At 39.3% G+C, this 26,841-nt stretch overlaps 1 protein-coding gene across 1 annotated transcript; it reads right to left on the reverse strand.

The window, feature by feature from the left end:
• Nucleotides 1-10,354: 10,354 nt before the first annotated feature.
• On the reverse strand, nucleotides 10,355-25,048 carry tead3a (TEA domain family member 3 a). Its single transcript, XM_054771753.1, has 13 exons — nucleotides 24,877-25,048; nucleotides 24,200-24,457; nucleotides 21,622-21,686; nucleotides 21,417-21,479; nucleotides 21,221-21,283; nucleotides 13,855-13,965; nucleotides 13,740-13,783; nucleotides 13,584-13,645; nucleotides 12,826-12,959; nucleotides 12,573-12,743; nucleotides 12,154-12,294; nucleotides 11,920-12,072; nucleotides 10,355-11,799 (listed from the first exon to the last, which is right to left on the reverse strand). Exons 1-13 carry the CDS (start codon nucleotides 25,046-25,048, stop codon nucleotides 11,686-11,688), a joined length of 1,551 nt encoding a protein of 516 aa, XP_054627728.1. The 3' UTR covers nucleotides 10,355-11,685.
• Nucleotides 25,049-26,841: the final 1,793 nt, after the last annotated feature.

A 26,841-nucleotide genomic window follows, 5' to 3' on the forward strand; every position in this document is an offset into this window, starting at 1 on the left:
TACAGTATAGATTTACTATCCACCGGAAAGGACTCAACACACAGCCATTACCATCGCAATAGCTGGCAACCCCGGTGAGGACCAAGATAATTGTGTCGTTGCCTCCAGTAGAGCATGGTGGTGGTAACATAATGGTCTGGGGCTGCATGACTGCTGCCAGCACTGGGGAACCGTGGTTCATTGAGAGGAACATTAATTCCAGCATGTACTGTGTCATTATATCAAAATGTCAAAGTGTACAAGCACCTTTAGAATGATGAATGGAAGGATGTTGGTTTAATTTCTGTCATTGCCATGCACCAGGTACGTATACGTTTCTTTTTACAATTCCATTTGAGCGTAATACAAGAAATGTGACAAAAAACTGAAGGGTGTCTCAATACTTTCTGAAAGCACAGACAAGTCGGTGATTCTGGCTCTTGTATTTTTAACATAAATGCTCAATTGTGCTGCCGAAATGTTGTCAGCAACCACAGGAGCTTGTTGGCGTAAGCGTCCATTCTTAGGACACAGCCATGAATATAGGATCCTGCTATTTTTATGGACGTCTTTTCCAACCCTTGGAGTACTGATGCTGCCATTCTGTTGGCTGGCGGGCATTTGCACTGTTGGGGTACAAAGTGCAAAATTCTCCTGCGATTACGGGCCTCTTCTCCAGTTGGACGAGCACCTCGTCGAACAGGTTTTCTACATACAAGTCCTGCGGTGTTGAGATGTCATCGTTTTGCCGTAAGGTTGTTTCCCGACTTTTTCCTCAAAGTCGCTTGTCCATACTTGAAAGGTTTAACATTTTTTGTGCTTGCTTGCCCTTGCCCCTCGCTGCAAAACTCTTGCACATACAGTAGATACCAGATGTGAGATGAGGTTGCTTGGCTTCCATTTGCAGTAGAAGCATGTTTTTGTGGTATTCTAACTCAGCAAAATCCAGATTGTTGTTTTTGATTTAAAAAGTTGAGTGCATTTTTTCCAAAACTATGCATGTGACATGACAGGACATACAGAATCAGAATCATCTTTATTGGCTAAGTAAGTTAAAAACACACAAGGAATATGTCGCTGGTAGTAGGAGTGAGAAAAAAAAATACTATGCACTACTACAAAATGTAAATTTAGGGGATATACCCAACTGTACTGTATAAAGTACAGTGAGATGTAAAGCAGTATAAGTGAGCAGTAACACTGATCAGCAAAATTGCGTAAATGATGCAGAGTGACAGAGCTACAACGATGAATACAGAATAAAATAATAATGGCCAGTGATGTGCGATGAGGTTCGTGGCTGGTGAGGCACTGACTCTTCCATCCATCCATCCATTTTCTATACCGCTTCTTCTCATTAGGGTCGCCGGGGCATTCTGGAGCCTATCCCAACTGACTTTGGGCGACAGGCAGGGTACACCCTGGACTGGTCGCCTGCCAATTGCAGGCACTGACTCTTTCTGAGTTTAAAAAAAAAAAATGTTAATACAGGTTTCTCATTAACTCATTCAATACCAAAAACATAGTTATACGTTTTTATAAACCCGAACGCCCAAAAATAAATGTTTCTGCAACATTGTATCATTGTCATACTGACAAACAGAAACAAAGAGACGCTCGCAGCAGCCGCACCTTAGGTTTCTGCCCTGTATTTGATCAGGAAATGTGCAAATTCAGTGATTTTTACTTAAGTGATTTGAATCATACAGAAAATACATTTAGAGTACAGCTCAATGGACAAATATTAATATTTGTTTGATGTTGTTATTATTATTATTATTTTCATTTGACTGCACAGCACTCTTGTAGGCAATGCTAAGGGCACCGTGGCCTCCAGGTGGTGCCATAAAATTGGGAAAAAAATTCACCAACATAATTATATTATGTTAAAACTAGTTATAACTGTGCTGTTATTTAAATTGTTTGATGTTGATTATTGTTTTTATAATGTATAACTTGTAGTAAGAGTATTTATATTATATTTCAGATTTTTTTGTATTCATTTGTAATTTGTTAACCGTTTAAATTGGGCCATTATTATGATTATTTCTTCACTTATTAACACGATTTTTATGATGTTGTAACAGTATTGTATTGTATTGTATTTGAGCTTTTTTTTCATTATTTGGAACTTGTTAGCCATGGAAACTGAGTTATCTTACAAATTAAAGACAAAGGTTTGCAAGCTATGTAAATCGCCAACGGAGGGGGCCGGCCATTAAAATCTTGCCTAGGTCGCCACATCGGGTATGGCTGGCTCTAGGTATCAGTTGATATAATCCGTCAGGTACGCGGTAGATTAACCACCAGACAACACTGGTGTTCAGCTGACCTTTTGTGTTGTGACAGCTCATCATGACTCACTGCTTCGTGAGGTTTCTCCACCTAGTTTTTTTTAACTGCTTTAATAGTGAAAGAGTGACACACAAAGTAGTCAAGTGAACGTTTGTAGCTAAATGAAGGCTGCTCTTCTTCCACACCTTCATACTCATATCACTGACAAATACTGTATGCTCTGCTCATTTAGAGTTTCCTAATAGTACTATTCTGAACTATTCTGTGCTTAATAGTTACAATCTCCATCAACCATTATTCAAACACAAGAGAATTCTACGACGAGTTGCGACGTTGGCTCAATACAGGTTACAGCATGAGCAAGGCTTGTGAAGTAGAACAATATGTACTGTGCATAGTAATGGGAAGGAGGGGATAAAAATTAAGTAACGTGAGTGCACACTCGCTGCATAACCGGATTGTTTTTGGCCACGTTTATGAAGGTCTGATTTTCCCACCACACCCTGGACACCTGCACTCTTTTCCAAAGTAAAACATGTTATGTTTGTAAAGGTCAAGTCATCTCTTTTGTAAAGATAATAGATGCATTTAATGAATAAAAACACAGGCCAAATTGTTTACTTATGAGCATGAACAACAATTCGGTCTTCAATTAATTGACTACCATGTTTAATGTCTACAGTGGTATGAAAAAGTGTTTGCCCCCTTCCTGATTTCTTTTTTTTTTTGCATGTTTGTCACACTTAAATGTTTCAGCTCATCAAACAAATGTAAATATTAGTCAATGACAACACAACTGAACACGAAATGCAGTTTTTAAATGACACTTTTTATTATTAAATAAAAAACAGTGTGAAACAGTGATATAACTGGTATATAACTGGTAATAACTGGTTTTGGGCCACCCTTAGCAGCAACAACTGCAATCAAGTGTTTGTGATCACTTGCAATGAGTCTCTTACAACACTGTTCAAGAATTTTGGCCCACTCATCTTTGCTGAATTGTTGTAATTCAGCCACATTCAGGGTTTTCCAACATGAACCGCCTTTTTGAGGTCATGCCACAGCATCTCAATAGGATTCAGGTCAGGACTTTGACTAGGCCAATCCAAAGTTTTTCTTCAACCATTCAGAGGTGGACTTGCTGATGTGTTTTGGATCATTGTCCTAGTGCAAAACCCAAGTTGGTTTCAGCTTGAGGTCACGAACAGATGGCCGGATATTCCATTTATGGTTCCATTTATCACAGCAAGTCTTTCAGGTCATGAAGCAGCAAAACATCCCCAGACCATCACACTACCACCACCATATTTTACTGTTGGTATGATATTCTTTTTCTGAAATGCGGAGTTACTTCTACGCCAGATGTAATGGGACACACACCTTCTAAAAAGTTCAAATCTGTCTCGTCAGACCACAGACTATTTTCCCAAAGGTCTTGGGGATCATCAAGATGTTTTCAGGCAAAGTTGTGACAAGCTTTAATGTTCTTTTTGTTCAGCAGTGGTTTTTGTCCTGGAACTCTGCCATGCAGGCCATTTTTGCCCAGTGTCTTTCTTATGGTGGAGTCATGAACACTGACCTTAACTGAGACAAGTGAGGCCTGCAGTTGTTTGGATGTTGTTTTGGGGTCTTCTGTGACCTCTTGGATGAGTTGTCGCTGCGCTCTTGGGATCATTTTGGTTGGCCGGCCACTCCTGAGAAGGTTCACCACTTTTCTGTGTTTTCTCCATTTGTGGATAATTGCTATCACTGGGGTTCACTGGTGTCCCAAAGCTTTAGAAATGGCTTTATAACCTTTTCCAGACTGGTAGAACTCAATTAATCTCAGTCATGTTTTAACAGGGGGACAATCAGTTTTTCACACAAGGCCATGTAGGTTTGATGATGACCATGATTTGATTTATTTGAACATTCTTTTCTCAAATTCTTTCACATCAGTATACATCACATGTCACAATTCCACATGTCCAAAAGGAGTAGGGAGAAGCAGAGCTTATTCAAGCCTACCCCTTCTTTGTTTCAAAGAAATGTGTTAATACATTTCCCATCTGTTGCTGATACATCAATTTGTTCATTTCCCATTCAACGTGTTCCCTTTGCCAGTTCTGAATAACACGATAAAATGATAACGCAATAAAACAATGTGTAGCAATTTTTAAATGAGTCATTTTAGTGCATTGTTTGAGTTCTTCTCTTAACTCGTTCCATAATTTGATTCCACATCTTGATATGCTGAAGGTTTTTAGCGTTGTGCGGCCGTATAGGTGTTTTAAGTGTAATTTTTTTTCCCAAGGTCATATTTCTCCTCCCCTCGGGGCATAAACCGAAAGTGGGAGCGGTTTAACTGGAAATGGGTGAGGCTTAAATCGGTACATTATTTAACATTAAGTCTGAAATTGACATGGATTGATCAGACGCTGCTATATTTACTGTTTATTATTCAGCTATATGTGTGCTGTGTATGCATATAAGTGATCTGTAAGACTTTATTATTTTTTAATGATCTGTGTGAAGTTGCAAACACGCAAACATCCAGTGATGGCAAACAGGGAAATAATCTGTCGAGCTTGTTCACTGTATTTTTCTCAAAAGCACCAGCCGTATACAGCTGTCTTGTGAAATGCACCGCGTACGTTACGAAACAAGTTTAAGATTGCAACGTGCATACTGCAACGTATTGAGAGGAGTGTCATATTTTACCACGCTTATGTATATAATGTAGTATGATAGCCATACAGGCAGAATGTGTGATGCAGCTGTGCAGGTGTACCTAATGTTGTGGCCAGTCAATGCACGTTACTTTTACATACTGCCAACTGAAAATTTACAAAATCCTTATATTGTAGGCAGTGTGCCTGTTTTATGATAACTTCATGGAATAAGACAAAAATACATTTCAAGGAAAAAGGAGGTCATGCCACCCCAACTGAGTCGTATAAGTGACTGACGCAACACAAGCCTGCTGTCAAATGCACCGCGCACTTTACTAAACAAGTTTACCAAGTAACTTTAGATACAAACCGAAATAGAGGCGAGCTAAGGAAAACCTAATAAAGTGGAGGCAGTGGGCAACGCCACACGAGTCGTTTTCAACTCGCCAGTTCCACCGTGTACGTGAATGAGGCACCGCTCAGTTCCTCTGTGACTCCAGTCTGCACAATGTGTCTCGGGAGGAGTGGTCGCTTTGTGTGACTGGCCAATCACAGAAGAGTGAATACATAATGAGGATTTTCTTTCATCACGATTACGGATAATGACGTTTAATTCTCGTACTCTGCAAAAATGCATTATCCGTAACATCCCGAATAAGTGGCCTTATGAATTACCCTATTTGATCTTTTTTGTAGTACATTTAGTGAGCGAAGTCTGCTTTTATAGTTATTTTCCCACATGGCTGCACAATAAGTTAGATATGGTAAGAGTAGAAAACAATTGAGAGTATGGAGTGAGTTTTGATCCAGAACGAATTTTGCTTTATTGAGAAAAGTATTTATTGCAACTTTATGTTTTATATTTTTAATGTGGGATTTCCAACTCATTTTGTCATCTAATGCCTAGAAATTTATTTTCGTTCACTTTGTCAATGTCCGTGCCATCTATTTGTATTTATGGGTATCCTTAGGTAGGTATAGGTATCGGTATCCTTTCTGCTATTACCAGATAGCATTATTTTAGTTTTAATCAAACCATCTTTTTAGTATAGTCACTTCCTCTGTGATTTCTTGAGTTAACTCTTGTACTTTCTTCAGAACAGAATGCGGTAGTGTCTGAAAATAATACTAGCTTTAGGTCTTTTGTGACTTTACAGATATTATTTATGTATAAGTTGAACAGTTTTGGCACCAGTATCGACCCTTGGGGTACACCACATGATATATTTAAGCTTGCAGGTGTATATTCTCCTAGCTTCACATATTACTTCCTGTTTGCTACGTAGCTTTTTAACCAGTTCAATACCATTCCTTTGATTCCATACTGTTCAAGTGTGTTAATTAAGATATTGTGATTAATTGTATCAAATGCTTTTGTTAAATCCATAAATACTGCAGCTGCACACTCTGTGCAGTCTATAGCGTTGGTCATATCCATGGTTATTTGAATTAGTGCCATGGAAGTTGACATGTTAGCTCTGTATCCGTATTGGCTGTCTGTGATGAATTCATTCTTAATTAAAAAATGTATCGAACCTGTTGCTGAATAGCTTTTCAATGATTTTAGAAAACTGTGGCAATAAAGAAACTGGTCGGTAGCATGTGAATTGATGTTTGTCTACTACTACATTCATATACCAATGAAATGATGAGTTACTGATGTACGTCAGTGGTTCCGCAATCTCGGTAATGACTTTTTAATTGTTCCCATGTCGATTTCATCGGTCGATGTTTTTGCTTTATTTTTACTCACAACATAATTTTTTTTCATACCAGTGAGGAACATGGAGTTGGGATTCCTGTCTATACTTTCATTCCTTTCTTCCGCTGACAAGATATTTGGGATCCTTTCTTCTAAATTTGGTCCAATGTTTACAAAGCATTTACTGAACATTTCAACTGCCTCGTTCATGTTATCATTTTTGGCATTTCCACATTTAAAATATTGAGGGTAATGTGCTTTTTTGGGATCCATTCGTGGCACTATATTTCACCATGGCATGACAGCAATATAGTAGTAAATATCAACGTGGAGCTTTTGAAGGGTGCAACTACTGTAGCAAAGTGATCTATTACGCTAGGCTGTAAAGGCCTTTGGGACCAATTTTTTTGAATTTGTAAAAAAAAGAAAAAAATTAAATAGTGAATTATAATTTAGAGGTCTCGGAAAATTATTGTAATTGTGTAGCAACCTGCCATATAAACCATACATCATTAAACGTAGAATTGGCTTTTACACTGGATTCATTACCTGGACAGTAGCCAATATACTTGTGCAATACAAGATGTTTACATACAGTACTTGGAGTTTACATTAGAGACTGCTGCAAAGAGACTTAATAATGCCAGTGATGTTGATACTGTAGATGTCCACCTTTGCCACAAAACTGACTGTGTTTTGTATCACTTAGTCTGCAGCAGGGGTGCCCATTACGTCAATCGCAAGCTACCGGTCGATCGCGAAGATAGTGTGGGTCAATCGAATGAACGTCACTTTCCTGATTCGCTGTTGCTCCCCCGCGGCAAAGATTAAGTGGTGAACAGACTTCTCAAGCAGGGAGGCAACTTTCATATTTATTATTCTGATTATGGATAAACTAACTCAGCGGTAAGGTGCCGATATCTACAACAAAAGTTATCCGTTCACTTTTTGTGGCATTTACTTCCGTAGCGGCTAGTTATGTAGAAAAAAGTGAATTGTTTGATGGTTTGGCGTCGCGTCATGAACTCCACGATACAAATGCGTGTTTCTAAACTGTTATTTCATGATTAATTGGAAAATGTGCGCATGACTGAAACCTTGTTAATACTGTATGTTGCCTTGAACTTGGCAATCATTTTCATTTCTGGTATATCTCTAATGTTTGATAGCATATGCTAACTAGATGTAATACATGAACTGTGTGTGTAATGAACATTACGTAGCTATTTTGACTGACATACTTCTCAGGTTATGTACACAACTATTGAGGAATTATGTGTAATTATCTTTATTGCCACATTGAATTGAATTGTGAATTATTGAATGACAACTACTGTGATTATCTGTAAACTTTGAAACTGTGAATGTGAAATATTAATCATTAGTATTTAGTACAGTAGTTTTCAAGTTTACCGGTTAGCTTTTATGTATATGTTATATGGTTTATAGTAAGAGATGGATCATGATGACTTGTAACATGCATGCTGAAAAAGTGTGTGCACCCCTGATATACATGTATAACATACTTAATAGTCATATTTCTAAATATAGTATAGTATATAATTCACATTTATATATTTATAAATATATTTCATGTTTATAGTATGAGGTAGAGCTTTGGGACTTGGTCATTTTAAAAGTAGCTCACATGCTGAAAAATTGTGAGCACCGCTGGTCTACAGTATCGTCTGGAACTGAAGAAATATGTGCACCTTTGCCATTTTTCTTATGTCCATCAATGCAATAAAATCTATACATTCATTAATAGAATGTGAAAATAATAATACTGAGTAACTTTGCAGTATGTTATTGGATTACTATACTGTATTTATGGTCTCATGGGTCATGTAAGCGTGATCAATCTAACAGAAACCTATTTATCATTTCCTAAAGAACTTGGTTGTCAAAGTGATTCCTGCCCAACACAGTGTGTGTGCTTGGTATGCCCATCACTAACTTATTTAAGGAGACCTGAGGGGTGTACTGCAAAGCGAATTGAGTGGGTTAGTGAAGTTTGTTGAGTCTAAAGCCAGGCTTGCCTGTACTACAAAAGGTGGCTCCCATCGCAGCTTGATCACCATAGTAACTTAGGCTTAGCTCATCACCTGGTCCCAACAAGGTCATGTTCAGAGTTTCAGCTTAAAATCAGCAATGAAAGCGCCACCGTTTCACTGTGTAACACATTCGGCGATGGCGTGACCATTTATTGAGAACTCAGTAGACCTGGGGGAAAGAATAATTGGGGTAGCACTACGATTGGAGCGGCTTTTACGACATCACAGTGATCTCCTAGCTTTCCCTGAAGAAATTCTCTATAAGAGATGTAGCTTTTCAGCTGAGAAAATACACTACATTTGCTCATTTTTTTAACAGAGCGTCAGGAAGAAAATGCAATATGAAATATTCATTTGGCTAATGTTAGCAGACGCAGTGTTGCAACAATTCTTGAATGAGCCGTTAGTCTTCTTGTACTCCAATATTCGCTGGTGGAGATAAGCGCTCTGAGGCATCAATCAACTGCAACAAAAGCCTTCTTTATTATAATAAAATTTGTCACAAAGAAAAACTCACCACAAAAAAAACACATCAACACTGCCATCTAGTGGTCACCATGAGGTACAGCATTCTATAATGCAAAGAAGTAAAATATGAAAAAAAGAGTTGTTGCTCCAGTTTATGTTTTAAATGGATGTGGGTTAATATTAGGGGTGTCACTAGATGAGACGACACACGAGATTGGGTCAAGAACAAGATAAGATTTTAACATTACTAATACAATTAAAAAATATGACAATATAGTGCGTAATTTCTACATTACACTCTTCTGCACTCTGTGTGTACGCTACCAGCCCCGCTTCCACTCACTGAGGCAAAGACTGACAAAAGGCCTCACGCCATTCATGCTGGTGTTCTATGGCACAAATGCGCCAAGCCGCTGAAACTAATGCACAGTCAATCCTCTTCCTGCCTGTTTGGAGGCGGGAGACGAGGAAAACAGCTCCGCATGCACATGGCAATATGTTGAGGCAGGAAAGTTATCGAGTTCACTTTCAGTTATTCTGTGATTCTGTATCATCCCAGGCCCCTGAGACTTTTTTTTTTCTCAATGAGAAATCTTGTCACATTTCAATCTCGTGAGATCTTGTGACATCCCCAGTTAATATGTAGAAGTTACAATGTTAAGCATTCATCTGTGAACACTAAAAAGGTATAACATAATAATCAGTGTTAACTTGTGCATTTACACGCAGGGTACATCTTCTGCCAGCAGTCCTCCCTCGCTGTATTGGCGGAGACAGTGTTTCATAATCTTTTTAAACTCCTCAAAATGCTTCATTAACTACTTGGTAACACGCACTGGCCGGGATTGCTCAATTTTTGCACGGAAGTAAAATAAAATGACGTCAAACACCCTCTTTTATGTGAATGCGCACTAAGCACAAAGCCATAAATTGTTTTTTAGTTTACAAACTAGTTGAAACACGATGACATATTCATCAGTTGGAGGCCAAGCAGGTGAGCTGACGTTTGAATGTGTGTAAATGTAAGGCAACAGTGCCACCTAGCAGATGCAATACGTTGTGCACCTTTGTCAAATCCAATTTGGGGGGGGGGGGGGGGGGGGGGGGAAACGTCCCTCTGTTATCTTCAGAAGTAAAGGCCCTTCCCAGCTTGACTCGCAATTAAACACTTGAGTCATTTTTACCATTTCTTGCAGGTTTAAAAAAAAAAAATCACACACAAGAATTTGCCAAAAATTAGACAAAATACGTGGTGGGTTCTGCAAACACCATGAGTGATTTTATTGGCATAGCCATAGTTTAAAAGGCACATTTAAATTGACCGAGCAGATGTGAGCACACAGACAAGTGAACATGACAATGGCTAACCACACAGTGAAATGTGCTTATTTACCAATGTTTACCGACGTGTTGGCTCAAACTTTCATGATGCAAAAGCAAAACCACACTCTTCACCAGTCACATGATCGATTATCCTGCTAGAAGAAGGTATGATAGTCAGATAACATTGTTTGCTAAATAATGGTTAAGTGTACCGAGACATGTCAATGACATTCCACATAGCAAAACAAAAAGCAAGTGTCAGTTCATAGGACTTCACCCCAGTTGCTGAGGGGGAATATAGCATGGTGTGTACCATGTCTGGCAAACATTTTTAAAACAACAACAACAAAAAAAAACATTTAGAGTATTACTCTAACTGTGCTAGTAAAAAGATCAGTTTTACAAAAAAGCAGTATATTTAACTAAATTTTGGCTTATAAACAGTACCATTAAAAATGTAGTGTACACTTCCTATATGTCAGTGCTCCTCAAGTCAGGGCTTTATGAAAGCACATTTGAATCCCAACTCACACGGAGGTAGAAGTACTGCAGCAAAGGCAAACTGTGGTGCCCATAAACAGTCAAGGGAATTATTTGTTTCAGAATGCTGAGGCCCTTGTGTATGTAACTATTATTATTTTTAGAAAGACTGAACAGATATTTAACACTTTCAAACTTGCCATCAACTATTAATTCCCATCACTACATGTAGTGCATTGCTGTGAAGGGCCACCTGCGCCTTGTGACTGGAAATGACCTCATTAGACTCACCGTGGTAGTGACAATAACACTGATAGAATGCTTTCTAGTCTAGCTATTTTCAGTCACACCAACAGATATGTCAATTATGCACTTACTTCCCTGGAAAAGATGGGAGCGAATTGTGATGCATAACTCTACTCACATTTATTATGCTTTAAAGATGATTTTTGAGCACGTTCTCTCTCTCATACATTTGAGGCAGGTTATTTATCTGTGAATTCAAAATAAACTGTAATTCCCTGGCAAAACTTCAAAACATGGACCATAAAACATTAAGTGATTATCTACAGCCTCTTTAAAAAAAATAGCTTGACTTTAGTGTTTACAATTGTGGGACATTTTGAGGGTAGATTGCGGTAATGGTGATACAAACACTATTAGTGTGTCACATGTGGGAATCAGTATGACTGAACTGGAAAGGGCTGACAGTCTTTGCATGTACATTGTGCTAGTCATTAACTAGTCGATAAACGTGGTACTGTGCTCCGTGCTCACTGGTGGACACTTCAAACACAAAAGCGATGCACAACAGGGTCTCCTGAGTTTCTCTGTTGGACACAACCTGGAGAAAGAAGGGAAGCTGCAGGTCAGGGCATAGTAAAGTGCCAGTAGCGGTTTTGCTTTTCCTTTAGCTTTTTGTGGCATTTACTCCAAAAAGGAGATCTACATTAACTCTGCCAACCTGTAGTATGGTGAAGTTCTCCAGCACGCTGTTCATCATATATTTCTCTGGTAGATGTTTGAGTTTGTGGATAAAGTTGATCATATATTCACACATAGGTGAACGATGGATGCGGAACACATACTTTCCCCCCTCCAAATGTGCGTACTCCGTCTGAATGGTGTGTAGCGGGAGAAGCTCTGAAAACATGTTTGAATATTCACTTGTATTTAAAATTTTGGATTAATTGCTTACCTCGACCTTCTCGACCACCTGTTTGCCAAAGGAGCAGACCTTTGTTGAGACACTGATTGTGATGTTCTCTGTTCCACTGTACTGGCTGCTTACACCGTAGAAGGCATTGGAACCTTCCTCAAGATCACTGCTCAGATCAGCCTGAATAAATCATTAACAAAACTTAGGCCCTCTAACAATGTGCACTGTTATAGACACTAATACTGTATATCAATGTTGCATAAACAGCTATTTAAGTCCTTGCTGCCGCCATGTCAATAGGTAAGGTATAACCTCACCAAGCCTTGGGATGTTTATGAATTATGTAAAGCAATCATCAGTGTTACAATAATTTTAAAAAATGAATTTCACCACAGTTTTTTTTGTAAACAAAGATCCCACTTTCTTTTATGTCAACGTGCTGGTTTTACATTACTGACCCAGAACTTGACAAGAAAGAAAGCATTGTGAGGCCCTTTCTCATACAGCTCCTTTAGGCCTCCTTTCTTCTCAGAGAACTTATCGTAAATCTGCCGGACATCTATTGACTCCAGTACGGGGTCACTGTAGCCGGGGTTTGATGGACCAATGTGCACAAACAGGTGCTTATACTGCAAGGAGAGAGGACAAGAAGGTAAGAAAATAAGTAACCAGATCTTTCATTGCCAACTCGAAGAAAACACCCTGCTGTACCATCTCTCTGTCTTTCTGAGTCTCCATAAAAGCAGAGTACTCCAGAAGCCGTAGTTTTGCTGAGGCAATGGTTCTGTCCTGCCACACAGGAGTTGCTATAGCTGCCGGGCGAGGGGGAGGCAGGGGCTCATAGCCTACACAACAGATGGAAATGTGCTGCATTAAGCTTAGATTTACAACCACAAAATGAAGCACAAACAGAACACAGTGAGATATGAACAATAACCTTGTCATAAATCAAATCAGCACAAAGCTGTTCACATTGACTTGCCAAAAATGCAAGTGGCTGAATCAATTTACGAGTGAAACATGCCGGTGCTTACTTTAAAATGTCACAACGCAGTACAGTTATGAATGATCAAGTGTCCTGTTTTTGAAAACCTAATGTAGGTTATAATTCAAATTATATGTTCTATATGATCGGCGCCTTTGCTTCCACTAAAATTTTGTATTATGTATCAGAATATTACATCACATAAGATTGCAACAGATGGACAGACTGCAAAAGTAATAAACCAGGGGGTCTCCAACCTTTATTCTAGTAAGAGGTACTGTATTTTGTATTTCAAAATGCATTTATTTCTAGTGTATCTCACATTAACTAAAAAACCTGAACGAAAACCAGGCTCGCGGGCACCACATGTGGTCGTAGGGGGCTACCTGGTGGCCGTGGGCACTGTGTTGGTGACCCCTGTGATAAATGTCATTATACTGGATCCATTGTCCTATGGCTACCCAGGATTTTTGTTCATACTTACTGATGGGTGCAGGGACAGGAGCTGCTAGTGTTGTGTAAGGAGGTTGTGCAAAGGGTTTGATGCTAGAAGAAAAAAAATTAAAGACAGAAATGAAAAGAATTGAGCATACAAGGTTCTTCGCTTCAAAAAAACATTCATGGCAAAAATAATGCTTACTCCTGAGAATGTCCAGGCTGTCCTGGCACATGGCCGGGCCAAAACTGAAAAAAAAAGAGAAGCCCTTATTAGTCTCATCTTTATTCAGGAGTGCAAGCATGTTGGTACGTCTCACCCTGACTGGTGGAGGGAAAGAAGCCTGGCTTTTCATCACACTTGCAGACACAATCTGAGCTGATGAAAGGTTGGCCACTGTCTGCAGTGCTTTGTCTTTGGAAACCTGGTCCTAAACATGGACAAAAGAGAAATAAATATTTTGATAAGCTGGGAGGAATTAAGGGCAAGCATTAACGTTCATAACTGTCACGTCTGGGAGTAAGCCAGCCATCATTCAGAATACTCCATTCATTCTTTTATTCAATAGCTTTCCCTGTCAAGAGTGGGGGAGAGGTGGAGTATATTCATATTATATAATACCTCACAAAAAGTACTACACCCCTCTCATTTCTGAATTTTTTTATATCTTTATATCAGACAACACTAAAGAGATGATACTTTGATACTAAGTAAAGTAGTCAGTAGTAGCTTGAATAACTATAAATTTACCGGCCTTTCAAAATGACTCAACACAATCTAAACAACAGCTAGTAAAAATGAGTAATCCCTGTGAAAATGTCCAAATTGTGCCCCAAGTATCAATATTTTGTGTAGCTACTCGGGGTGTAACGGTACTATAATCACGTTGCTGTAATGGATGCCAGCTGGTGAAGCATGTACCTCACTCAGACACCTTAAAGAGTCGCGCTGTACGTCAAGTTAACAGTCCGAGCTTTTAGCTCAACCGCTAGCGCTCTCGACTCTTATTCTGCAGACACTGATTCCAGACCACGACGAAACTCGAGGATGGCTGAACTAGGCAGGTTACACTTTGTAGAGATGCTTGATATTGGCTTTCTTACAGACATCCGATATACCAATATTGTTCAGCACGTCATTAAAGATAACAATATCAACTGATACCCATATTGGCAGCAGCTCTTCCCTCAAACTAATATCAGGTCACACCTTGTGTAATGAACATATTAGGCTTTTTTTTACGGTGTGCCTTTTAGAGGCGGGGCCTGGGAAGTGACGTGTGACGTCAGCTCGCTAAAGTGGACTGGAGCTCAGTGCTAGCAGCAGGTTAGCAGTGTAGAGAGTGGCTGTGTGAATGCTCACTGCATGTGTTCTCTGATTGTTAATGAAGCGATTAGATGAATCGTAAGTCTGTCCACAGCGATAGTACAGTAGTATTCTACACTGGTCTCGAGGTATCAGTAATGCTACATTGATGAGACAAGAGCCACCGCAGGAGCTGTTAGTGCTAACGTGCGAATGGTATTATTTATGTCTAAAGCTAGATTATTTTCAATTATTGTCTGCTATATTGTGTAATACGAGTGTAAAGGTGACTATAGGGGTGTTATTTCTCATCTACAGGGCTCTAAGAATGGTAAACATATTTAGAAGGTCATAAAAAGGTTTTATTAAATCCTATTAAATTTATTAATATTAAATCCTACTTCGCAGAAATTCACTTATCACGATCAGGTCTGGAACCAATTAACTGCGATAAATGAGGGACGACTGTACTGTAATAATAAGCTATATAAGCTTTGCGTTATAGGGGACGAAGCAAAATAGTGTACAGTGTTCCCTTGTTAACTGCGGGGGATAGGTTCCCAAAAATAGCACGTACCAAGTGAAATCCGCAAAGTTGCCAACCTACTTTTTTTTTTTTACAATGATACATGTTTTAAGGCTGTAACACCCCTCACCATACACTTTATACACTTTTCTCAGACAAGCTATAGCATTTTCTCACATTTCTCTCTTGTTTAAAACACTCTCAAAAAAGTTCAAACCTTAGTTTGAATTTTAATGATCAAGCTTTAGGTCAGACAAAAGAAATTATGAAGTCACTCATGTATTTCACTGCTGTGACCGTGCCTTTTCATCCTGGCGCCGTTCCACTGTATTGTAGCATTTTTGTATCCTGTATCGGTATTTTGTATCTGCAGTCCTCCTCCTTCAAACCAAAGATTCATTTACAAGCTAGCAAGCAAGCAAGCAAGCTAGCGATGACACAGAAGACACGACAGGCGGCACAAAGGGGACTGATTGACCAATGGCCCACAGCCAATCAGGACGCAGAAAACAATGGGCGGTGCAGACAGATGAGAGGGAAGAGAGACACACTCAGCTTCCCACAATGTAATTCTTTTTAAAAGGGCCAGGCTTGGCCTAGAACAGCATTCATCCACTAAAAAAAGAAAAAAAAAGCACTAAAAAAATTCTGTGAATCCGTGGAAGGTGAACCGCAATAGAGTGTGGGAACACTAATATCTTAATATCTCAATTCATTTTACTTTTGGAATAAGCTGCAGGGCATAAAATGGCCCTGGGGCCACACTTTGGACACCACTGGTCTACAGCGTTTGTTTTTTGGAAACTACAAGTGCAACAGTAACATTTTGAACAGTGCGAGTTATTCATTTTTTTTTTGTAAATTAAAAGTTGCTTATTGCGTTAAGTGCAACATTAATAGTTCCAGCTTGTAGCCCAATTCTCAATTTTCACAGTCATTTCATATTAAGCCAGACAATAAAATGGAACGTGTAGGCTACAACTGGTTTCCCCAGAGAGAAAATAGCCTGTGGCAAAGCTGCACCAAAATCACAGTTGTGTTATACATTCCACTTCTGGAGAATTATCAACATGTATGAGTGAGGGGGTACTATGGTATGACAAAAAGGCTTTCAGGGTACACAAGACAAAAAAGGTTGGGAAACACTGACCGAGATCGCCGCTTCCACACTAAATGCGTGGACAACTCTGAATCATCCATCCATTTTCTATGCCGGTTACCCTCACTTGGGTCGCAGGGGTATGCTGGAGCCTATCCCAGCTGACTGTGGCCGAGAGGCAAGGTACACCCTGGACTGGTTGCCAGCCAATCGCAGCAGCGCAGATTCAGGTTGTGGTTCATCTTCTTACAGCCTTGGTCATCTTTATGAACAACTCGGTTTTTCAGATACTCAGAGAATTCTTTGCTCTGAGGTGCCATGTTGAACCTCCACTGACTGTGACTCTGCGTGAGTCATAATACCAAATTTAACACACCTGTTCCACATTCACACCTAGGACCGTGTAACACTAACCAGTCACATGTCACCAGGGAGAGAAAATGGTTAATTGGGCCGATTTGGACATTTTAGGACGTTTTGTACTCAATTTTATTGCCAACAGTTTTGACAATGGCTGCGTGTTGTTGTTTTGAGGGGACAGTATATTTTCACTGTTATACAAGCTGACTACATCATAACAAAGTGTCATTTCTTCAACGTCCCATGAAAAGATAAAGATAATAAAGTATTTGCAGAAAAAAAAGGGGTGTAACTCACTTTTGTGTGGTACTGTATTGGTCGCCCTAGACTGATTGCCAGTCAGTCACAGGGCTGGCATATGTGCAGAACTGACATTCACGCCTAAGGGCAATTTATAGTCTTAAAAAACATGCATTCATCTTTAATAATTCAACATGATGCAATAACTACTGGAATCCAGAACAAAGTGCGAAGCAGATACAGGGTGATGCCAAAGCGGTAGGTGCTAGTAAAAGGGAAATTGCAGCCACCACTGTTATTTTACTAAAGCCACTTGAAATATAAACGCAATGGGCAGGAATTTTGGATGCTGAAGATGCACTGCATTAAGAGCTAGTGTTAACTGTGAGGCCAACAGTTAAGCACAAAAGCAGAGTAATGTAGAAGTATGACCAAAACTTACCAAGTTCATGGCCTATGGCAAAAAAGAAATGTCAGTGATTAAAACGCCAGCATTGTCCCATTTAAAAGTCATAGTCTTTGTCAAAAAGGTAACATCTTGGGACGCTATTTTGACCGACAAATGTTAAATTCAGTCCAACACACTTTAAAGTCATACACATTATTACAAGCTACATTCTTATAACCTGCACCAAGATCAGATGGTAATGTCTAAAACAGAACTAATAACAAGCAGCTAAATATCTTTGGTTGACAAAGAATTTTGATTACAGGACATGGTAAAACCACAAGAAAACTCTAAACCAGGAAAGCTCAAAATCGGAAAATGTCCAAGAGTGTGAACATGGAGAAATGCATTAAAACAGAAAACTTCCAAGTATGCATGGACGAGTACTCAAATAAAAACTTCCCCACACATTTGTGTCAATGCATGCATCCCAATGTCGTGTGACATTTTGGTCAACCAAGCCAGCAACTGAGTCTCATGCAAACAAAACTCCAACATTACTGCCGTGCATTGCAAAAAAGAAGACATCATTTCCCACAGACTCCAAACATCAAGATTTACACAGAGTGATGTCCTGAGAGAATGGAAAGTAAACGAGCAGAAGACCGTTAAAAGTACAGAAGTTGTGACTTTGGGATTTTTGACTGACCAAAAAGACATACCAACTTGTAGTATCCATACTCAATACATAGTTCAGCCAGTTGGGAATTATCTGATTGGTATTTTAATGGAATGGGAATATTTATTTTTGCATATTCTTAACTCTTGTTTCTATGCCAGGGTTGAGTGTACTAATGCGGCTGAGTTGTTAAATAGCAAAGGTCTACATTGATGTAGTTCAACTTCCAGTGGCGTATGTCATGTTCTTCTTTTGGACTGCTAATTACAGGTGGTCCTCGGGTTATCCCTGTGGCTTACTGAAGGAGGAAATTGAAGAGGCAGGAGAACAAATAAAACTAATAATTAAAACTAATCTTTTAGCCTTCTCCTGAATCAACATCAGGCTCACTGGACATTGATTCTGGTCTTCCAGCCAATAATAAGACCACTGTGCTGCTTGGTTATTACTGTCACTTTCATAGGCTGGCAAACAGCTTTTACCCACAGGCCATCAGGCTTCTCAACGAAGCACTCACACACGCCGCACGCAACACAAGCACACACTCATAGCACTTTATTTATTTATTACTTATTTATTTGTATATTTATTTGTATGAATGTCTCTTCTTTTTGTTGCTGCTTAATTTATTGGTATATATGTTTATGTTTATGTTCTTATTCTTTCTTGTGTTTTCTTTCTTTTCTTGGGAGAATGAACAGAATAAGATTTTCATTGCATGGTATTACTGTTGTTTTACCATGCACATGACAATAAAACTCTCTTGAATCTTGAATAGGCGGAGATGCTTTAACATGCTCAATCTTTATCCTTAAAAAAAGGGATAGTTCGGATTTTTTGACATGAAGTTTTAGGACATCCCCATCAGCATTATACTATAGCAACAGTGACTTACCCCCCACTTGGTCTCCTAAATCCAGTTCTGTCCAGATTTCTGTGACGAAGAACGTAGTTCCGCTTAGTTGCTGGGGACAATTACCGGTAAGTAAAGAGTTTGGCTTCTAAAAACAATATGCCTTCAATAGATTAAAACATTTGCATCACAAAAATGCCTCTTCCAAAAAAAAAAAAAAAAAAAAAAACAGGCCTCACAAAACGCTCGGCGTTATATTTGTCACTCGCCGTATTCTTGTGTATGTGATGAAGATGGCCACAGTAATGCCACTCTTCTTCCGCAACGGAGCGCCACGGCCATTTTGTTTACATGTGTTCCATGGCGGAAGATGAGTGTCTTTATCACAGATAAATGCACAGGAGACAAATATAACGCCGAGCGATTTGTGAGGTCAGATTTTTTTGGAGGAGGCATTTTTGTGATGCAAATGTATTACTCTTTTGAACACATATTGTTTTGAGAATCAAAACTCTTTACTTAAATGGCCCAAGCAACTAACTGGAACTACGTTCCTCGTCACGGATCTCCAGCCAGAACTGGACTCTCAGAACCAATTTGGGGAGGTAAGTCACTGTTGCTGTAGTCCACTGTTGATGGGGACGTCATACAACTTCATGTCAAATCCAAACTATCCCTTTAATCAGGGGTGGCCATTACGTCAATCGCGAGCTACAGGTAGATCGCCATGGTAGTTTGGGTCGATCGTGTAAACGTCACTTTGTAGTTGTCATATGACATCAATCATTAAGCTCCCCTCCTGATTCGCGCTTGCTCCCCCGCAGCGTTTCAAGCTACACACGAAGATGCAACTTTCATCTTTATTATTCTGATTATGGATGAACTAACTGCGGTAAGATATCTATAATAAAAGTTATCTGTTAACTTGTAGCGGCTAGTTACGTAGAAAAAAAAAGTATTGTTTACTTGTTTTGCTTCGTGTCATGAACTCAGTACTACAGAAATCAGTGTTTTCTACACGTTCACTTCTTAAACTATCATTTCATGATGAAATTAAAAATGTGCCCATTGGTGAAACCTTTTCAATATGTTGCCTTGACTTCGGCTGCATTGTCTTTTGCATATCATTTACAATTTTTGTCTATCGGTAATGTTTGATAGCAAATGCTAACTGGATGTAATACATGAACTGTGTGCCCTAATGAACGTTACATAACTAATTTGACTGACATATTACCAGAACTCAGGTTATGTACACAACTATTTAGGAGTTATGTGTAATTATCTTTATTTCCATATTGAAGTAAATTATGATAGCGACTACTTTGATTACCTGTAAACTTTGAAAATGTGAATGTGAAATACTAATCATTAATATTTACAATAGAATTTCAGAGTTTACTGGTTACATTTTGTATGTTTTATATGTTTTATAGAAAGAGGTAGATCATTTTGACTTGTACTTGCATGCTGTGAAAGTGCGTGCACTCCTGATATACATGTATAACATACATAAATACGTAGTCATATTTTTTTAAATAAATATAGTAAATAGATATGCTTTCTATATTTATAGTAGTAGGTAGATCTTTGGGACTTGGTCATTTTAAAAGCAGCTCGCAGGCTAAAAAATTGTGAGCACCCCTGCCTTTAATGATGATCACGACAGTCGAACGGTAAAGACCAAAAGTGCGGCCAATTGGTGGGTGTTTCTCTTCTCTCGGGAGCTGTTTGTAATGTTACTTCCGTGGTGATGGCTTTTCTTTTCCTTGGCACGTTTCTGTCACATTACACTTGGGAGACATAATCAAGTGCAAAAAGTTAATAAGCAATGTTATCCACTCTGGATGAGGTGCACACTGTTCATCTGTGGCCTAAGAGACGAGGCATACACGGCATTCTTGTAGCGTGCAGCACGTATTCAAGTTGACTGCTTACGGGATCAAAATCAAGTTTAATTTATTGGAGCTTATTCATAACCATGAAATGCTGGAAAACGGAATGCCCTACCCCGAGGATCACCTGCAGAGACTGAACAACCCGGCCATGCTAAAAGGGAAGCTATTGATCTTATTAAAATATATTATACATTTGAAAAATGTTTCCATGACATAAATTATGAAAAAAAACAAGTCGACTCAAACTAAGTACAGCTTCAGCTCAGAGGGTTAATGTGGATTGGGTTGGCATGCAGGGCAAAGCTGGAAACATGGCAGCAGCAATGAGCATGTGTACCTTCAGCTTAGACTGAATCTCACGAGACTTGCGCTTGGCCAAGACCTGCAGGTGACTAGAGACCTGAAGAAAGACAGAAAGGTAGGGAAGAAGGAAGGAAGGAAGGAAGGAAGGAAAGAATGGGAAGAAGAGGAAAAGAAAAAGAAGACGGCGCATAAGCAGAGAGGGATGGGAAGTTAGTCTGAGGGGCACCCACCTTGATGCTCGCCTGGTATTCTCGCACCCTCTTGCGAGCCAGAACCTGAATGTGACTAGACACCTATTGGCCAGAGTTAACAGCCGGAAAGACATGACATAAAATCTTCACAAGGAGGAGTTTACATTTGATTTAATGCTGTGGTGGACACACAACTGCAATAAATAAATAAGAAAAAGTTGCTAGCAAGTAACTGTGTGCATACCTGTTTGCGTGTGCGTGTCTTTCCTGTCCGTAGCTTAATATAGCGAGCTATCAGCTCGTTTCGACCTGAAAGTGGGAAACAAACATCACAATGGCATTCCAATTTATACTGTATATCTGCACTTATAATTTTGCAGTTATCTTCTTCCCCTAAAAAAAACCCAAACGTGCCCATTCCGTTTTTTCACACTTTTCTCCTGTTTGTTTCAAATACATTTTATACTGTTAAAAGATATATGGCACAATAGTCACAATACAGAACAAAGAAGGAAATAAGAAAAAAAAATTAAAACAATTGTCAGGAATGCTGCCGAACCAAAGGAATTTCTGTAGTGTAAGTATATATGGCGACTACAACAATAAAATACTTGATTCAACTGAAAAAGATCAGTGTTTAAGAATGGCCCGGCCTAGATCTAAATCAAATTCACACAAATGGAAAAAAAAGATTTTGCAGCTACAAAAAAAAAAAAAAAAAAAAAGAACTGAAATGATGTACTGACTGGATATGAACATCATCGTAAAAATAGACTGGAACATAAGGAGGATTATCTTTAGACTGCTTCAGCACTTTTATAGACTCCCTTAAATTTAAATCAAAGTTGGTCATTGTTGATGGCAGAGCTCCACATGAGATGAAGTGAAAATGGAGGGAAAAACAGAGTGGAGGTCATCATAGTTAATAGGCTTCCAAAATGTGGTTAGGATAAAGTGCCTGGTCAGCTATTTCTTTCACAGCCTTCCACCCTGATCCCAACCACACCCACACAGCTGTTTGTCTCAAATCATAACTGCCAAGCCAAGTGCCTTCTCACTGCTGCAAGAACTAAAGAGGATATGGACAAGGGTGATCTAATAGTTTCACTGACCTGATCAAATCCAGGTCAACACACGTGAGCTGCTAGCTAACGTCATCAACATCACTGTCTCCTTCTGGGAAGTGGTGTGTTGCTGAGTCACATCAGCTGTGATGGTTTACCAGAACCCCCCAAATTTGACAAAGAAGGCTGAGTCAGACACAACAATTCCAATTCCCAAAAGAGCATACATATTTTTCGAGTCACTTTGACAATAAGACACTTCCCTTCTACATTAGAGAGTATTTTTTGCTCTATCATTTGACTTTACATTCTGGCATTACATTTATTTCATATTTTGCTGTCCCAAGAACCAGCATCTAGTCTGGTTTCCTCCTGGATGCCTCCCTGGTGAGGTGTTCCGGCCATGCCCAGCCAGGAGAAGGCCCTGGGGCAGACCTAGGACATGCTGGAGGGATTATGTCTCACAGCTGGCCTGGGAACACCTTAGTGTCCTCCTGGTGGAAGTGGAAGAGGTGGCCGGAGACTGGGAAGTATGGACTATTTATGGATGGATGGATGTTTTGCTATAGACAATTATATAAAGAAAAATTTGTCAGTCTTTGACAAAAAAAAATGTACTCCTGGATATGACGGAATGACACCAGCATCTGTGAGCGCATGCATTATCCCTTAGGGATGTAGACAAACCAACTGAGACAGGCAGAGATGTTTGACAGAAACCCTTGCCAAACAAATAATGCAAATATGTCAAAACGAGCATGGCCATGATGGGTCTCACTTTTCAAATTGTTGATGTGCTTACTCCTGAGATTGTCCTTGTTATAAAAGAGGTGGGGGTCACATAAAGAGAGAAACTGCTGCGATGTTAAAACAAACTGATCCACATACAGCATCTCTGACCCCTTACAAACACATGAAACAGTCTGCCACAGAAAAGTATGCCAACTCTCAGTGAATAAAAAAAATGATAAGAATGTTGGGCTGTGGCCAAAGTCTTCAGTAAGTAATTTAGACAGCGAAAATATTGCAAAGACCAAATCTCAGAGGATCCCAGATCCTACATCTTACTGACCATGCGCCGGTTTAAACAATGAATGCATTATTATTTACATATATTATTTCATTTTTAATATTATTCCTTAATTGGACTTGAATGAACCTTAAGTCAGTAGGAGTTTGATAATCACACCAACAGAAGTAATTAAGTTAACTCATACATACGTACTACTACACTTGTTCATGCATTAAAAAAGTAGTCATCAGGCAACGCATCTTTGCCAATGTGCACTACTGGACAAAGGCTGATACAGCTGTCTGTAGATAACACATACTGCATCTGTTCAAGTGAAGTCTAAAGTGAAGCCCTACAATCATCTTAAATGACAGACCGCTTTAAAATTGCATCATTGCATCAACCCCTTTCCTATGTGCAACTTACAAACTAGTGTGGCCTTTGTGGTAATTCCAGAAGTACAATGTACTAGGAATAATAATGTATTCATTCAAGAGACAATTGGGATATTAGATTGGATTTGTAATTCAAAATGGATACTGCTCTACTTGTCCCTCAGAAGCCATCAAAACACCAATACATTCAATGAAAACAGTTTATCCTTTCAAAAGGACTGTATTACAAAACAATGATAATAAATATGGCATCTCTACAAATCACACAATACATCTCAGAAAGTAGCCTGGTAGCTCAGAAAAATAATTTGATAAAGAAAGTACACTCTAGAGTAATGTGCTTTTTCTCACCATACATCTTGCCCTCATCTGAGAGTATGATCTTCCTCCTGCCACAGGGAGGGTAGATGGCCAGAGCTTCCTGAAAGCTCTGTTCAATGTCTGGACTCCACACCCCCTCTGGGTCACCGTCCAGTCCCCGGTCTGCCCCGTCAGCAAGTCCATCTCCATCAGCGGCACCACCACCACCACCATCACCTTCCTCCTGCGCCCCGTCAGGGCTGCCGCGGCAACTCCACTCCGACGCAATGATGACGGCTCCAGCCACACCTTGAAAACACAAGACAGACATACATACAGTAGAAGACGTCAGAACACAAATCATTATCAGCTCCAGGTAAACTTAAGTTAAGATTGAGGAAACATTTTGAATTAGGCAAGCTGCTATGTACAGTATGTGACATGAGCTTGAATTTGTGTAGTCTGATTCAAATACTGTATTACAATCATTCCTCTGTGAATAGTCCTGGAGAAACTACCAATATTTACTTCACATTAAATGAAAAAAAAAAAAGAAGCCTGATCCCTCGTCTGCATGGGCCACATGAGGAAATTACACATTCTTCTGTTATTGTTGAGGATGCTCCAAGTCTGCTCAAACACTAGCAGACATCTGCAACATGAACATTGGCTAGTGTGTAATGTTTTCCAGAGCGCGGCTAACATGGTCCCCACCACAGTCGGGCTACAGCGGATCAGTGTGGTCACCCAGCTTCCCCTGCTGTGGTGCAGGCTTCTTGGACACATCGGGCACAGGGCTTTCCTATTTTCAATCACCGCCGACAGGACTGTGCTGTTGCCATAGAGATCAGGCAGAACCAGAGCGACATGGTTAGGAGAGAGCAAAGTCTTAAAGAACATTGTGATATACAGGGGGAGGGATATGTGACAGACTTAAAAGTTGTTGTGCAACAGGTCTGACACTGGAAAGATGCCGTTTCCTCTCGGGTTCTCTACTTTATTTATTTACAGAGACAGTGCATATTAATAAACATTTATGTCAATATGCCAGAATTAGCCAAACGCCAATTTTTCATCTGTCATCCCCATCCTAATCCCATTTAATAATAGGAAAAAAAGGAGCCAAGAATCAAAAACATCATACCAAGACACAAACACATACGTGCCAGGATAATAACAGCAGTGCCGGTCAGTCTGTAGTTAGTGTTGGCAGTTGTGATTGTCAATAAGTAATTTCTTTCACTGGATCTTGAATGTATGATACTGTATGTGTTTTGATTTCTAATGGCTATGGGCGTGAAGTTCCAATCAGTGGCCGCTCGGATGGACAAAGCCGTTTGTCCAAATACACTTTTTATAAATGGAATCCTGCAATCCCCTTGTTACAGAATCCAGTTCTGCTGTGAATAGCTGTTTGGATGTTGACAAACTGTTGAAGAGCGGGAGATGATAAACAGTTACTGATTTTATAAATAAAACATAGATTTCATAAATTTTACCATTTTCCCCAGCTGAGTAGTTTGTTTAATATCAGACAATGGTGAGAAAAGAAGTTTGTTGTCCAAAATTTTATAGTGCGTTTGTGAAGTGACTGCAGGTTCGAGAGATGCAATACTAGCCTGCAATCAAATGGGTAAACAGTATGTTATGTGTGAGAAGATCATAGAATGCATGTACATTTTTGCTCCCTGCCTCTCAGATGGAACAGCTAAAAAACAGAATACATTTGGCTACATTTTAATGCATTCACAACTTTCCGTCATGACTTCTCATCAGTGTTTTTAAATCTGATGAATTAAAGCTGACCCTAACAAGTATACTAAATGATATACCAAAGTATAACGGTGAAAAAGTGATCTGTATTTGTGGATACTTCAGCCCTGCAGGTAGCCTTAAAACTACTATACTATACTACTGAAAACAAAACAATTACCATTGCCTTAGTCATGGTGGTTAACATTACTATATTGCACTACGGTGATTTATGTATAGAGCAGACAAGCCACATTTGTTTTTGTGCAATTATTTATTAGTGAATAAATATTCAACAAAAGTAATAGAACAAATGCACAAAATGGGGCAATTATCGGGCTCTCAAAAAAACATTGAATGCAAAAGGGCTTATCAACACACAAACCATTCATAAATTAGGCTAAAATATGAGGCTAGAAATTAAACTTAGGCCCCCCCGTCCACATGGAAACGTTCCTGCGATTTTTTTTTTTTTGGTGGATTGAAAAAAATTTTTGTACATAGATTTGTAAATAGTTGCATCCAGGCGGGATCGATGGATGAAAATGATGTAATACAGAAGGCACACTTACACAGTAACATATGGAACCACGTGACACACTGAACTACAGAAGAAGAAAGAACGCAGGCGCATAAGTCAGTCGTCTTATGCTTCCCAATGCTCATCTAGACTTATGACGAAGTGGAATTACTAGTATAAGACAACAAAATATCAGGAGAATGTCGACTAGCATGAGTCATGTCAGTTGAATCATACAGGTATTATGTTGGCTTGTCATCACAGCTCACTTCTGGTCATGTGACGGTAATGGTATGGCGACGGGTTGGTAACGTCATCGGTTTCATAAAACAGCGATTTTGCTTGTCTGCATGGAAACGACAAGCTGGCGTTTTCAGATTTTCCCACTCTGGAAAACGTTTTCAAAAAAATACTGTTTCAT

This window comes from Dunckerocampus dactyliophorus, chromosome 1 (assembly GCF_027744805.1).
Source record: "Dunckerocampus dactyliophorus isolate RoL2022-P2 chromosome 1, RoL_Ddac_1.1, whole genome shotgun sequence".
Taxonomy (NCBI): Eukaryota; Metazoa; Chordata; class Actinopteri; order Syngnathiformes; family Syngnathidae; genus Dunckerocampus; species Dunckerocampus dactyliophorus.